This window comes from Bos mutus, chromosome 6, assembly GCF_027580195.1.
Source record: "Bos mutus isolate GX-2022 chromosome 6, NWIPB_WYAK_1.1, whole genome shotgun sequence".
NCBI lineage: Eukaryota > Metazoa > Chordata > Mammalia > Artiodactyla > Bovidae > Bos > Bos mutus.
The window spans coordinates 22446129-22459810 of record NC_091622.1 but is presented as its reverse complement, the minus strand read 5'-3'; the positions used below and the strand labels follow the sequence as shown (position 1 = coordinate 22459810).

Sequence of the window (13682 nt, the reverse complement as noted above, 5' to 3'; positions counted from 1 at the left end):
GTAAAGAATCTGCCTGCAATGTGGGAGACCTGGGTTCGATCCCTGGGTTGTGAAGATCCCCTGGAAAAGGGAAGGGCTACCCACTCCAGTATTTATTCTTGCCTGGAGAATCCCATGGACAGAGAAGCCTGGCGGGCTACAGTCCATAGGGTCACAAGAGTCGGACACGACTTAGCAATTAAACCACCACCACTACCCACTCCAGTATTCTGGCCTGGAGAATTCCATGAACTGTATAGTCCATAGGATCACAAAGACACGACTGAGTGACTTTCACTTCACTATCTGATTAAAATTTCCCTAATTGTAATCGAAGGCCAGATACGTTGGGAAACTCTAGATTTCCAGGAGTAGAGTAACAGTATAACATTCCCAAACATTTTTTAACATTCCCAAACATTCTGGACCACAAAACTTTTTGTAGCACAAACTAACATCACCCAGAAGTGACAAACAATACGGAAAGTACTGAATACTGCCATTCATCATCAGTTATCACTGGAACCACAGCAGAAGGGGGTAAAAAAAACAATCAAAGCACTGAGTTAACAGAGTTTTAAAAAGGAGAGGGGATTTGGGGGGAGGATGCTAAAAGCACACTTTGCTTATTTCACAATTTTAAGAAATAATCATAGGCTATTTATTATGAAAATAATGAAGAATCTCTAATACCCATTTTGAAGTTTACTGACATGTATGGTCTTAACTGCGCCTAGGTAACTTAGGATGATCGTTAAATCTTAGGAATTACCAAACGCTTAAATAATGCTGTGTATCTGTACTAAGATAGGTTTTTTTCTTTTTGTTTGAATGAATGAATATTAGAACCAAACTTTTGACCTGATAGATGAATAAAAACTATGGCTCTAAACACAGTTCCATCACCAGTTGACGTGTGATCTTGGTCTCAGGGCCCCCTCGGCCTCCTTGGTCTCTATACAATAAGCCCTTCAGCCCTAAGTGCCTCCTGTAACTTACAAGGGAAAGACAGAACTACATTATACCTTGCTAGCAGCTGTTACCCACCAAGCAGCTGTTAACAGGGGTGCCTGTGAGCCACTGTCTCTGCCAGGAAGACTTCAGTACGCCATTCGTATCTCAAACGCATCTCTCAAGGTGCTTCCCGCACTCAACTACTTCATAAACTTTTGCATAAAATCTTATAACCACAAGCGTCCGACGGCTCAATTCATCGGGCATAAAACTGCAGTTTCTGGTTCCCTCGTCACCGCCAGCCCTTTAACCTCGGCTAGAAGGTCAGATCCAGTAAAAAAAAAAAAAAAAAAAAAAACAGGACCCGCCTCACACTTGAGAGACAAAACCAAGTTCTTTCTCCTGCGCTTGTCCCCTTTAATCAACGTTCAAGTACAAATGGACGTCCCCTGACACCCCGGCGTTTGGGGAAGGGCGGCCCGGCCCGGCCGTACCTGGTTGAAGTGCAGCTGTCCGGGCTCGGGGGCGCCCTCCACGGGGGCGGCTCCCAGACGCTCCAACAGGCGCCCGAGCTGCGCCGCCGACAGGCTCCGGTTGGCGCCGAACACGCTCAGCACATCCTCGCTGAAGGCGAGCCAGGGCACCTCCGCCTCCCCTCCGAGGCCAGCGGCCGCCAACAGCAGGAGCCCAGCCACCGCTCGACCCGGAGCCATCGTGGCCGCGGTTGCCCCTCACGGGCCCAAAACGGACTGGAGCGCACAGGGACGGGACGGGCGCAGCCGCGTCGGTGCCCAAGGGCTCCGGTCAGGCGTCGGCGCCGGTCCGGGTCAGCGGTGGCGCGGGGCGCACCTGGTCCTCCGGCGCCTTCGAAATAGCAGCAGCCCGCGACCTGCCGGGCATTGAAGTGGCGGTGCAGCCGGGCGGGGAGGGCGGGGTGGGAGCGATAGACAGAGCGGGCCCCCGGGCCTCCTGGAGAACCTGAGATAAAAAGGACAAAGGGGGACAGAGATAAAGGCCACCCGGCTACCCGCCGGTCGGCCTCGGGAGCATTGCGAGACCGGACCCCTCAGACGCCCCGCCGGGCTTGGGGCCAATTGCCCCGGAGCGGAGTTTGCAGACATTCCAGGATTAGCTTGCAGTGTGAAGACACATGCTCCTTCCGGATCTAAAGCCCCAAATCACGTCACTTTTTAGGAAGAAAACTACACTGGCTACAGAACCCCACCTCCCCTTCCTTTCTTTCTGATTAATTCCATCTGCAAACTTAGAAGGGGTGAGGCGTGCAGTCCCCAGCCAGCTGCAGGAAATGGCCCCTTCGGAGTCCTGGGGTTTGACCGTCTAAACGGGACCCTCCCTCTCCCAGATCTCCCAGATCTTCCTTGGCAAGTAGAGAAGTAGGTGAGCTGACCTGCTAACCTCTCACCTCGCCTGTGTATTTCTGCGTCTGTTTTTGTCCACGTCAATCAGTCCCTCTCTCTCTCCTTCTTTCTTCCCTCCACTCCCTCCCTCCCCTTCTCTCAACACTATCCCTGGCGAGTCCGCGGTAAAAACTCTGAGCTCCGGCCCCGCGCTCTTTACAAATAACCAGAGGCGGAGGGCCCTGTCCCCGCCTCCCCGCAGCACGTGGTGACACGCTTGCCGGCCTGGACTCCCGCGCGCGTCCACGCCGGGGCGCACAGCCGCTGTCATCCGTTCTTGGCGGGCGGGGCGCCCTCCTACCCCCAGCGGCGCCGGCTCCCCACCCTCACCCTCGGGGAGTTACCTGAATGCCACCTCCCGGGCGATCTCCCACGCCTCCTTTCTGACCTTGGTGGTCTCTTTGTTACCTTGTTGAAACCAGCTTCCTGAAATGGAGCCTGGAACCCTCAGCATTGTCTAAGAGATTAGCCGGAATTGCTTTTTTGTCTTACTTCTTAAAGTCGAGAGAAAAAGGAAACCCAATCTGCAGCGGCGGTGGCGAGCTCAGAGCCGGCACTGCTCTACCCGGCCCTTCCTGACGCCGCACGGGATATCCGCAGATCAGAGTGAATTGTTTGTTTGTTCAGATGAGAGTTCAAGAAAAGCCGACTTAGGTGTAAGGTCAACAAGTTTGTGCAAAGTGTACGCGGTGTTTGAGGGCAAAGGTTGTGTCTGGTAGCTACCACTGTCCAGAAATAAACTGAAACCACGATTCACTGTGACAGAAAGACGGTAAGAGGAATCCAGAGCGCTGTTCTTGTATTTCACGGGGGAGAGTGTACGGCTTCCTACAACTGTTTTAAAAGAGGCATTTAGCTCCAGACAAGGGGCAGGCAATCTCATTTTCCACGAGGAACTTAGTTGATGGAAGAAAGAGACACGGAGAGAAAATTCCAGAAGGATGATCTAGGGGGACATATCTGCAGGACTGTCCCTATGGAGAAAATTTTGTTGTTGTTTAGTCACTAAAGTTGTGTCCAACTCTTTTGTGACTCCATGAACTGTAGCCCACCAGGCTCCTCTATCCCTGGGCTTCCCAGGCAAGAGTCCTGGAATAGGTTGCCATTGCCTGTTCCAGGGGATCTTCCCCAGGGATCAGAACTGCATCTCCTGCTTTGCAAGCATGCTTTACCACTGAGCCACCAGGGAAGCCCACGAAGAAGGTTTGCCTGTGTTCTAACCAGAGAGCTTGGAAGGCAGCAATAAGAGGAAAAAGTTACCAAGAGTAAGATTTCTGCAGAAAATAAGGCACAGCTGCTTTGGGAGGTAGTGATTTCCCCATGATTGAAAGTGATTTAAACTCATGGGTATGTAGTAGGTTTCCTGCCTTGGAGGAATATCAACAAAATGATCTTTATGGTGTGTCCCTTCCAATTATGAAATCTGTGTGTTTGTTGTTACTAATTTACAGAATTACATTGGTGCCAAAGGGCAAATATTTCACCAAGAGCCTGAAATACGTTCACATCACACTTACGTTCTTAAATTACACAACCGATGGGGACACTTCAAGATTTTTGTTGGATCCTTACGTATAGTTTGTTGCCCATTTTTCCTTTTGACCCCAATAACTCAAGGTGATTCTTGGAAATCAATGAATGTTCTAAATGATTCACCTAAACCCAGCAAGTTGTTCATTCCTACTGGAACTGCAACATTGATAAGATGTTGAACTTTCCACAAATGTGAATGGGTTTCAAGTAATACAAATTTTATATTGTGGATTTTTTAAAATAAAATTTTATTCATCAGCTATTTGGCTATCTCTCACATTTTGCTTGGATGGACTGGATGAAGCACAAACTAGAATCAAGATTGCCAGGAGAAATATCAATAACCTCAAATATGCAGAAGACACCACCCTTATGGCAGAGAGCAAAGAAGAACTAAAGAGCTTCTTGATGGAAGTGAAAGACAAGAGTGAAAAATTTGACTTAAAGCTCAACATTCAGAAAACGAAGATCATGGCATCCAGTCCCATCATTTCATGGCAAATAGATGGGGAAACAATGGAAACGGTGGCAGACTTTATTTTTGGGGGCTCCAAAATCACTGCAGATGGTGACTGCAGCCATGAAATTAAAAGACGCTTGCTTCTTGGAAGAAAAGTTATGACCAAACTAGACAGCATATTAAAAAGCAGAGACATTAACTTTGCCAACAAAGGTCTGTCTAGTCAAGGCTATGGTTTTTCCAGTGGTCATGTATGGATGTGAGAGTTGGACTATAAAGAAAGCTGAGCACCAAAGAATTGATGCTTTTGAACTGTGGTGTTGGAGAAGACTCTTGAGAGTCCCTTGAACTGCAAGGAGATCCAACCAGTCCATCCTAAAAGAAATCAGTCCTGAATATACATTGGAAGAACTGACGTTGAAGCTGAAACTCCAATACTCTGGCCATCTGATGCAAAGAACTGACTCATTGGAAAAGACTGATGCTGGGAAAGATTGAAGGTGGGAGGAGAAGGGGACAACAGAGGATGAGATGGTTGGATGGCATCACCAATTCAATAGACACGAGTTTGATTAAACTCCAGGAGTTAGTGATGGACAGGGAGGTCTGGCATGCTGTGGTCCATGGGGTCGCAAAGAATCGGACACGACTGAGCGACTGAACTGAACTGAACTGATATACATTTTGCCAAACCATCAATCTTACGTGATGATAAATAGTAAAATAAATTATCAACCTGCTCGGCATCTTTATCAAAAACAGTTAACATAATGTAAGCATGCTATAAAAGAGAGTATTCAAAAAATGTTACTAACAACCAAACTGGTGAGGCTAATTTCTAGATCTAATGAAATACAGTCACCAAAATACTACTTACTTAATGTTTTAGGGCCTAAAATATAGCATTATATCAACAATATCATTATTGAAGAAAAAAACTTCCAATTTAAAATATAATGTAAAAACTAATTTTTCTCAGAAATGTGCTGTAAAGGTCAAATAATTTTAAATGATAATAATGAAGAGAAGAGTGCCAAGAACACTGGCCAAAATGTAGAAAATTGTTCTTTCTCTTGTGTCACCTGGGAAAACTGGGAGAGTCATTTGACGCTCCTCTGTCCATGGAATTCTCTAGGCGAGAATGCAGGAGTCCATTGCCATTTCCTACTCCAGAAGATCTTCCTGACCCAGGGATCAAACCCAAGTCTCTGGCATTGTAGGCAGATTCTTTACCATCTGAGCCACCAGGGAAGCCTCATTCGACCTCACCAGGTCTAAGTTCCCTCATCTATGAAACAATAAAATTGGGCTAGAAGCACAAATATTCACTCCAGCTTTTTCATTTCTAAATGTCTAATTTAGATGTCATCTATCGGGGTGGGGCGTGGGGGGGCATGAAACACCTAGAAGAGAAATAAAAGTTCAATTCTCCAATGAAAAGGGCATTTAACTTCAAATCTTATTAAATTTTTCTTAGTCCAAATTTTTTGTTACTATTGCAGAAGAAGCATATTGACCACTTTTAAACTTTTCCACTAATTTATTTCCCTATAGAAGGACTAATGAGCAAACGTGGGAAATGGTATGTCCTTTTCCTTTTTTCCCCCTCCTTTCTCTTCTTCTGGAGAAGGAAATGGCAACCCACTCAAGTACCTTTGCCTTGGAAATCCCATGGACAGAGGGGCATAGTAGGCTACAGTCCACAGGGTCGCAAAGAGTCAGACACGACTGAGTGACTTCACTTTCACTTTCTCTTCCTCTTCTTCTCTTTCAGTCCTAAAGAAGTCATCCTCAGGAGCATAGCATAATAAATAATATCTGTATGGAGGGCAGTCACAGTAGCCCAAAGAAGAGTGTTGGAACTCCAACGAGGGAAGAAGGGTATCCAAGTGGGAGGGAAATTTAGCATGTGTAGTTAGAGCCCAAGCAGGGTGACAAGGTATCAAAGTTGGGGGAGGAAACTAGAAATCAGAGGATGCCTTCCTAAGGTGGCAAGAGCATATTCAAGTACCCCCACACAGTATGTCAGCACCCAAGTATGATGAGTGAAGCATCCTTTCCAGTATGATTCATCAGAGCCCAGGCTGGAAAGGAGGGCTTCAACAAAAGGCAGTGGCATGGTGTGAGGTATCAAGATCAGAGCAAGGGTTATACAGCACCCTTGGTCAGAGTCTGAGAGAAAGAGAAGCTGTCGAGTGTCGAGTCAGAGGCTGGGTGGGTGAGGAGGGCATTCCTGCACAGAATGTCTGAGGTGGACAAGGGTGAGGAGGGAGACCCTGCCAAGCAGCCACACCAGGGTACCAGGGTCTGTACAGTGAAGAGGGCAGCCTGATGTGGGAGATGTGATAGTGTGATTTATAATCAGTTCAGTCACTCAGTTGTGTGTGACTCTTTAAGACACCATGGACTGCAGCACACCAGGCTTCCCTGTCCATCACCAACTCTCGGAGCTTGCCCAAACTCATGTCCATCGAGTTGGTGATGCCATCCAACCATCTTATCCTCTGTTGTCCCCCTCTCCTCCTGCCTTCTATCTTTCCTCATTGGTCTTTTCCAATGAGTCAGTTCTTCACATCAGGTGGCCAAAGTGTTGGAGCTTCAGCTTCATCATTGGACCTTTCATTGAATACTCAGGACTGATTTCCTTTATAATTGACTAGTTTGATCTCCTTGCAGTCCAAGGGACTCACAAGAGTCTTCTCCAGCACCACAGTTCAAAAACATCAATTCTTTGGCACTCAACTTTCTTTATGGTCCAACTCTCACATTAATATATGACTACTGGAAAAGCCATAGCTTTGACTAGACAGACTTTTGTTGGTAAAGTAATGTCTATGCTGTCTGGGTTGGTTATAGCTTTTCTTCCAAGGAGCAAGCGTCTTTTAATTTCATGGCTGCAGTCACCATCTGCAGTGATTTTGGAGCCCAAGAAAAGAAAGTCTATCACTGTTTCCATTGTTTTCCCATCTATTTGCCATGAAGTGATGGGACTGGATGCCATGACCTTAGATTTTTGAATGTTGAGTTTTAAGCCAGCTTTTTCACTCTCCTCTTTCACTTTCATTAAGAGGCTCTTTAGTTCCTCTTTGATTTCTGCCATAAGGGTGGTGTCATCTGCATATCTATCTGAGGTTATTAATATTTCTCCCTGCAATCTAGATTCCAGCTTGTGCTTCTTCCAGCCTGGCATTTCGCATGATGTACTCTGCATATAAGTAAATAAGCAGGGTGACAATATACAGCCTTGACATGATGTATAATAAGAAAAACATATTTGTCTTCATTTCTGTTTCTGGCACCAAGCTCCTAAAAGCCTTGGAATTTCCTAGGTGATGCAAGTGTTAAAAAGGTGACTTTTGGACCCCACCTAAGGATGAAGAAAACCAGCCATGTGATGAGAGGGTTTGAACTTTCAATTTAACCCACTTAACTTCTTGGGAGAGGAGAGCAGCTGGAGGTTGACTCATTCACTAATAGTAAGTGGTTAAATCAATCATGCCTATGTAATGAAAGTGAAAGTGAAGTCACTCAGTCGTGTCCGACTCTTAGCGATCCCATGGACTACAGCGCACCAGGCCCTCCGTCCATGGGATTTTCCAGGCAAGAGTACTGGAGTGGGGTGCCATTGCCTTCTCCGTTAACAGCGGCTAGGCATATTATATTTACTTGGAACTGGTATACTTGGTGACAGCCTTAGTGCCCTCGGACACGGCGTGCTTGGCCAGCTCCCCAGGTAGCAGCAAGCGCACAGCGATCTGGATCTCCCTGGATGTGATAGTCGAGCGCTTGTTGTAATGCGCCAGGCGCGATGCCTCGCCAGCAATGCGCTCGAAAATGTCTTTGACGAAGGAGTTCATGATTCCCATGGCCTTGGACAAGATGCCAGTGTCCGGGTGGACTTGCTTCAGCACCTTGTACACGTAGACGGAGTAGCTCTCCTTGTGGCTGCGCTTGCGCTTCTTGCCGTCCTTCTTCTGGGCCTTGGTCACAGCTTTTTTAGAGCCCTTTTAGGGGCAGGAACAGACTTAGCCAGTTCAGGCATGCCTATAATGACAACACCCAACAACACAGAATGAAGCCTTTGTAAAAATCCAAAGGATTGGATTGGGAGAGACTGCAGCTTGTTAAACACAAGGAGATTCACCTAGAGTGGTGCATTCAGAGAGGGAAGAAGCTCCACCCATTTTCCACAGACCTTATCCCATGCATCTCTTCCATCAGGCTGTTCCTGAGTTACTTTTTGTAATAAACGGGGGATGTGTTAAGTGTCAGTTGTTGGCCAACCTTTTGCAACCCCATGGACTGTAGCCTGCCAGCCTCCTCTGTCCATGGAATTTTCCAGGCAAGAATACTGGAGTGGGTTACCATTTCCTTCTCCAGAAACTGGGGATAGAGTAGGCAAAATGTTCTCTTGAGTTCTGTGAATCATTGGAACCTCTGATCTACAACCAGTTGATCAGAAGTACAGGTAGCAACCTGAACTTTGTGACTGACATGGGTGGGGTGACTGTCCTGTAAGACTGAGCCTTAAACTGGGTTTTGACACTCTCTCTAGGTAGATAGCGTTAGCATGGAGTTGAATTGGAGGACACAGTGGTATCTGAGAATGAACTGGGTACATGTGGAAACCCACCTCCCATTTTGAAATTTGGAATTTCAGAATTGTGGAAGGAGAATCCGAGAAGGAGGGAATCAGAGGGGAAAGAGATGGCATCAGAAATAGATTAGTTATGTATAAGGAAATCCATTAAATAAATATATTAAAGATAATAGCAACCAGTTTTCTCACTATCAGAGAAGGAACTTGCAAACATCAAGATGGAGAAAACTAGGATGAGCTCATGATGAGGTGTTGGAGATGTCAGCGTTACTTTGTGGTTTTCAGTATATAAACAAATCAAAACAGATATTGTTGTAAATAATCCCTAGCTCTGTCCATCAGGAGGGGCTGGAAATGGTGATGCCCTAATAACAATAAGCATACCCAAAGCCCTGAGCTTGGCTTCTAAAAACTATGCCCACCAGTAGGAATCAGAGCTCCCTAGGAAAAGGAGTTGGTTCCAGGACTGAGCAGGCCAAGACCAAGATAAACCTAGAATCTTTTGCTATGCCTGAAAACAAGAAAATGGTCCAAAAATGTAGGAAATGCATGCAAAGTATTCCAAAAGAATGGAACATGGGAGCAGCAACACACACTCAGATGGATGGGTGGAGGAAAGGAATCTCTGTACTGTTCTTGCAACTTTTCTTTAAGCTTGTAATTGTATCAAATTGTTAAAAAAAAAAATAATAAAATAGTAAGTATGAATAAGGAAAGGAGAACATTCCTGCAACAAATTGCACAGAAATTAATAGTAAAATTTGATAAAATCCCAACTTGGTAATACCCCATAAAATTAACAAATTCACTCAATGCATATTTATTTTTAGTCTCTGCATCACAGTCCCTAATATCTGGGAAAAGAAAAGTGAAAATATGCATTTTGTTTTACCTTGAAGAAGCCTGAGGCTTCCCTGGTGGCTCAGATGGTAAAGCGTCTGTCTGCAATGCAGGAGACCCAGGTTTGATCCCTGGGTTGGGAAAATCCCCTGGAGAAGGAAATGGCGGCCCATTCCAGTACTCTTGCCTGGAAAAGTCCATGGACAGAGTCTGGTAGGCTACAGTCCATGGGCTTGCAAAGACTCTGACATAACTAAGCGACTTCACTTTCACTTTTCTGTGCTATGCTGTGCTTAAAAAAAAAAAAAAAAAAGAAGACGAAGAAGAAGCCTGTAGTTAAGGTTAGACAGCAGGGAGATGGTTAGTGTTATGGAGATGTTAAAGGTTGCAGAGAAGAGAGATTGGAGGACTGATACTGAGCAAATAATTCACAGAGCAGGGAACATTTGAGCTTGAAAGATCAGTAGAGGTTTGACAGACAGGGAGTGGAAGCACATTCCAGGACGAAGAAATGCAAAGTAAAAAGCTCCAAGAAACCTGAAGAGCAAGGAGAACTGAAAGAGGGCCTTTGGACCTGAAGAGTCTAGAGTAGGAACTCAAAGTTCCAGGGGGTCAAAGACGTCTTTAGTGATGCTCCAAAAGATTCCTTATGGTCATCTGTGGTAAGAGTTCTCCTCAGTGAATTTAAACCTTCTATTTCCTGTATTATGAGTATCAAATATTATTCCTTCCTTATTATTACAAACATGCCACACATAAAATTCTCAAATGGGAGTAAGATAATGATAAAATATTAAATCTGGATAAAATCTGTCCAGATTGTACGTGACTATTCAACCATCAATGCCACAGGAAATGTAGGTAAGTGTCAGATTTCTGCAAGTTTTCTCTGAACTTAACTCTTAGTCTATAAAATGGGAATTAATATCTGCTCAATCTATGTCACTGAATGTGAAAATCAGATATGGTAAGGTGTGTGAAAACCCTTTATACTTAAAACAGAATGTTGGTATTATTATAAGCTTTTTCAAATGGTAAGGTAATCTGACCTGTGTAACCAGCCTAGTGAACTGCTTTTGGGAAATGGACAAAAACAACTGTGAGCCTTGAAACAAAGACTACATTATACCTAACTAAATTCTTAAGGCTTTTTTTTCCCCCCAAGGAAAGTAAAATGCTAATCAGAAATGGAAAGAATCATAGGTATCGTTGACTCTAATCTAGTCATTTTCGAGTGGAGAAAGAAAACCTCAGGAGAGTTGAGGGACATGGCTAAGTATTATAACAATCAGCCTAAGCCTGTCTCTTTTCATTTTACCACCAAAAGCAAACACCAGGCAATGTTTGGAGAGCGTTACCCTTATGACTTTAATTTGAGTAAGCAAATGAAACTGGAAATTATATCAGCCTATGTTCTTCCTAGCTCTGCTTCCTTCTAATGGACCAATATCCCTGGGCCTTTTGCTCCCATTCGGCTCGGTGTATTTACCATGAGCTCACCATGGTTTGTGTGCTTTATAATTAATTCCATACAATTTTTTGAAGATATTCCTAGACTTTTTGGAAAATGTGTATGCACACTCACAGAAAGATGCTGGGTAAATTAATGAAAAAAGTTAAGAGCAGAATGCGCTGTAAAACAATATGAACAGCAGCGTGTGTGTTTCTGTGTCCAGGTGTCTGAGTTGCACTTACATCAAACATCTGCGGGTTTATGCACCGAGCTGTTTACAACGTCTTCCTCTTCAAGAGTAGGTTTGAGAAGCAGGTGATTCTGAAGGAAGAATAATGCCTTTCTCTGGAGGGGAGAATGAGAGAAATGTCTCTTTTTTCTTTTCTTTTTTGCAGTATTATTGGGTTTGCTTTAGTTTTTATTTCTTTTTTATTGAATTAAAATTGCCTTACAGTGTTGTGTTGGTTTCTGCTGTACAACAAAATGAATCTGCTCCATGTATACATATATACCTTCCTTTTTGGACCTTCCTCCCCTTATCCCCCACCCCCTGCCCATTCAGGTCACCGCAGAGCACCAAGCTGAGCTCCCTGCACTATACATCAGCTCCCTACTAGCTATCTGTTTCACACACGCCAGTGTACATAGGTCAGTCCCAGTCTCCCAGTTCATGCCTGCCCCTGCCCCTGCCCATGTCCACCCATCCATTTTCTATATCTGCGTCTCTATTCTTGCCCTGTAGATAGATTCATCTGTACCATTTTTCTAGATTCCATATGCATGTGTTAACATACAGTGTTTATCTTTTTCTCTGTACACTTCTATAGAGTTTGAATTTTTCAAAAGTTGTGCTTCACTCTTATAATTAAAAGAATAAAAATTGTCAACATGTAGATGGTGGTAGAACTTTAGGCAGCCTCTAATGTAGGGACTCGGGGAGTTAGAACCAATATGCCTCTGTGAGCCCAGGGAGGAGAGTCCTGAGTGGCAGATGTGCAGATGCCCTGCTGTGGGGTTGGCATGCTTCATCATCTCAGAAAGCTAACAAAAATAGCATGGGTTTATAACAATAGCCCTGAAAGGCCTCCATCTGGGTCTCTGAAGGGTAATGGAGTCAGCTGAACATCAGGTATGAATAATTCTCCTTGGAACCAGGGCTTCCCATACCTCAATTCTCCCAACACTTGAGGGTCAGGGGCCCAATGCTGGAGTGAACTGGAGCTTTAGGAAGTAGGATCATGTGAAAACAGTTATGAATTTTGTTTTCAAGATAAGATCTTAGTACAAAGATAAGATCTAGCCTCAGGCAAATTTTTGGAATGAAACTTTGAAAAGGAATTCTTTTCTCCTCTGAGTTCCCAATCTCTTAATAACTGGACTCCCATCCTCTTCCCTTGCCCTCCCTTCCTTCAGATATTCTGTTTTCCACTCACATTAAATATCTCTGTTCAAATTAAAATATCAAAGATTGAGAATTAAAAAGTGATAGCTGACCCAGCCATTATTTGCAAAATTTTGTATGCCAGTGGTATCACTGGCTTACCTGGTTCACAAAGCATTTTTAACTTAAGAAGAGTTTCAGACGAAACTATTGGAAGTGAAAAAGGAAGCAGAGCAAGTGTTCTCTCTTCAGTGCATGTGGGCACTGTGCTAAGCCGCTTCAATCATGTCCAACTCTGCAGTCCTATGGACTGCAGCCTGCCAGGCTCGTCTGTCCATGGGATTCTCCAGGCAAGAATACTGGAGTGGGTTGCCATTCCCTTCTCCAGAGGATCTTTCCGACCCAGGGACTGAACCCATGTCTTTTTGTCTCCTACAGTGGCAGGCAGGTTCTTTCCCACTAGCACCACCTGGAAGCCCAGTGTGTGCACTACGAGGAGCTTAAATCTACCTAAGAATCCTGTTGACCAGTTTCACTTCTAGTCTTTTCCCCAAGGCTCATTCAGACCACATTCTTGCTGCAGAAATACTCTCACTATAGGAAGCATTCATCTATGAGGAGCCCACCAGGCTCCTCTGTCCATGGGGATTCTCAGGCAAGAATACTGGAGTGGTTTGCCAATAATCAAAGGAAAAGTGGAAAGGGGAAGAAGACTTTCTTTGTCTTTCTTGAGTGGATATCATGTCTCCGTTATCAGTTCCTCCTCCAAGTTGAGAAGGGGGGTGTTCTTATCCTTATAAGGTCAAGCTAGATCTACAAATCATTGGTTTTTGTTTTTATGTGTGCAGAAGCATGTCTGGGATCATTAACTTACTGAGCTCACTGGGCAGTATGTGGGTCTCCTGTCACCATTGTTTTATGGTTTAGGGGCATGTCTCATGCTTCTGTCGCAAGTTTTTGTTGCTCAGCAACCTGCTTGGTTTTCTGGTTAAACAAACCTGCTCTCTTAAGTAATCATTAACTTACAGGGGTCTCCCGTGTGTTTCCTACTTACAATCCCCTAG

General features: G+C 44.7%; 1 protein-coding gene and 1 pseudogene across 2 annotated transcripts in view; both read right to left on the bottom strand.

Moving 5' to 3' along the window:
• Positions 1 to 2509, bottom strand: part of SLC39A8 (solute carrier family 39 member 8) — an 83303-nt gene extending 80794 nt beyond the window's left edge. The window contains exons 1-2 of one of the 2 annotated variants that reach the window (XM_070372092.1): positions 2357 to 2509; positions 1428 to 1911 (exon numbers count right to left, since the gene is read on the bottom strand). In XM_070372092.1, coding sequence (XP_070228193.1) covers positions 1428 to 1646 — 219 coding nt within the window. In that variant the 5' untranslated portion in view covers positions 1647 to 1911; positions 2357 to 2509. Of the gene's footprint in view, positions 1 to 1427; positions 1912 to 2341 lie in introns of both variants that reach the window. The other variant, XM_005899819.3, reaches the window with a different exon arrangement.
• Positions 2510 to 8006: 5497 nt separating this feature from the next.
• LOC106701038 (histone H2B type 1-L-like) lies at positions 8007 to 8386 on the bottom strand (annotated as a pseudogene).
• Between the last annotated feature and the right edge of the window lie 5296 nt (positions 8387 to 13682).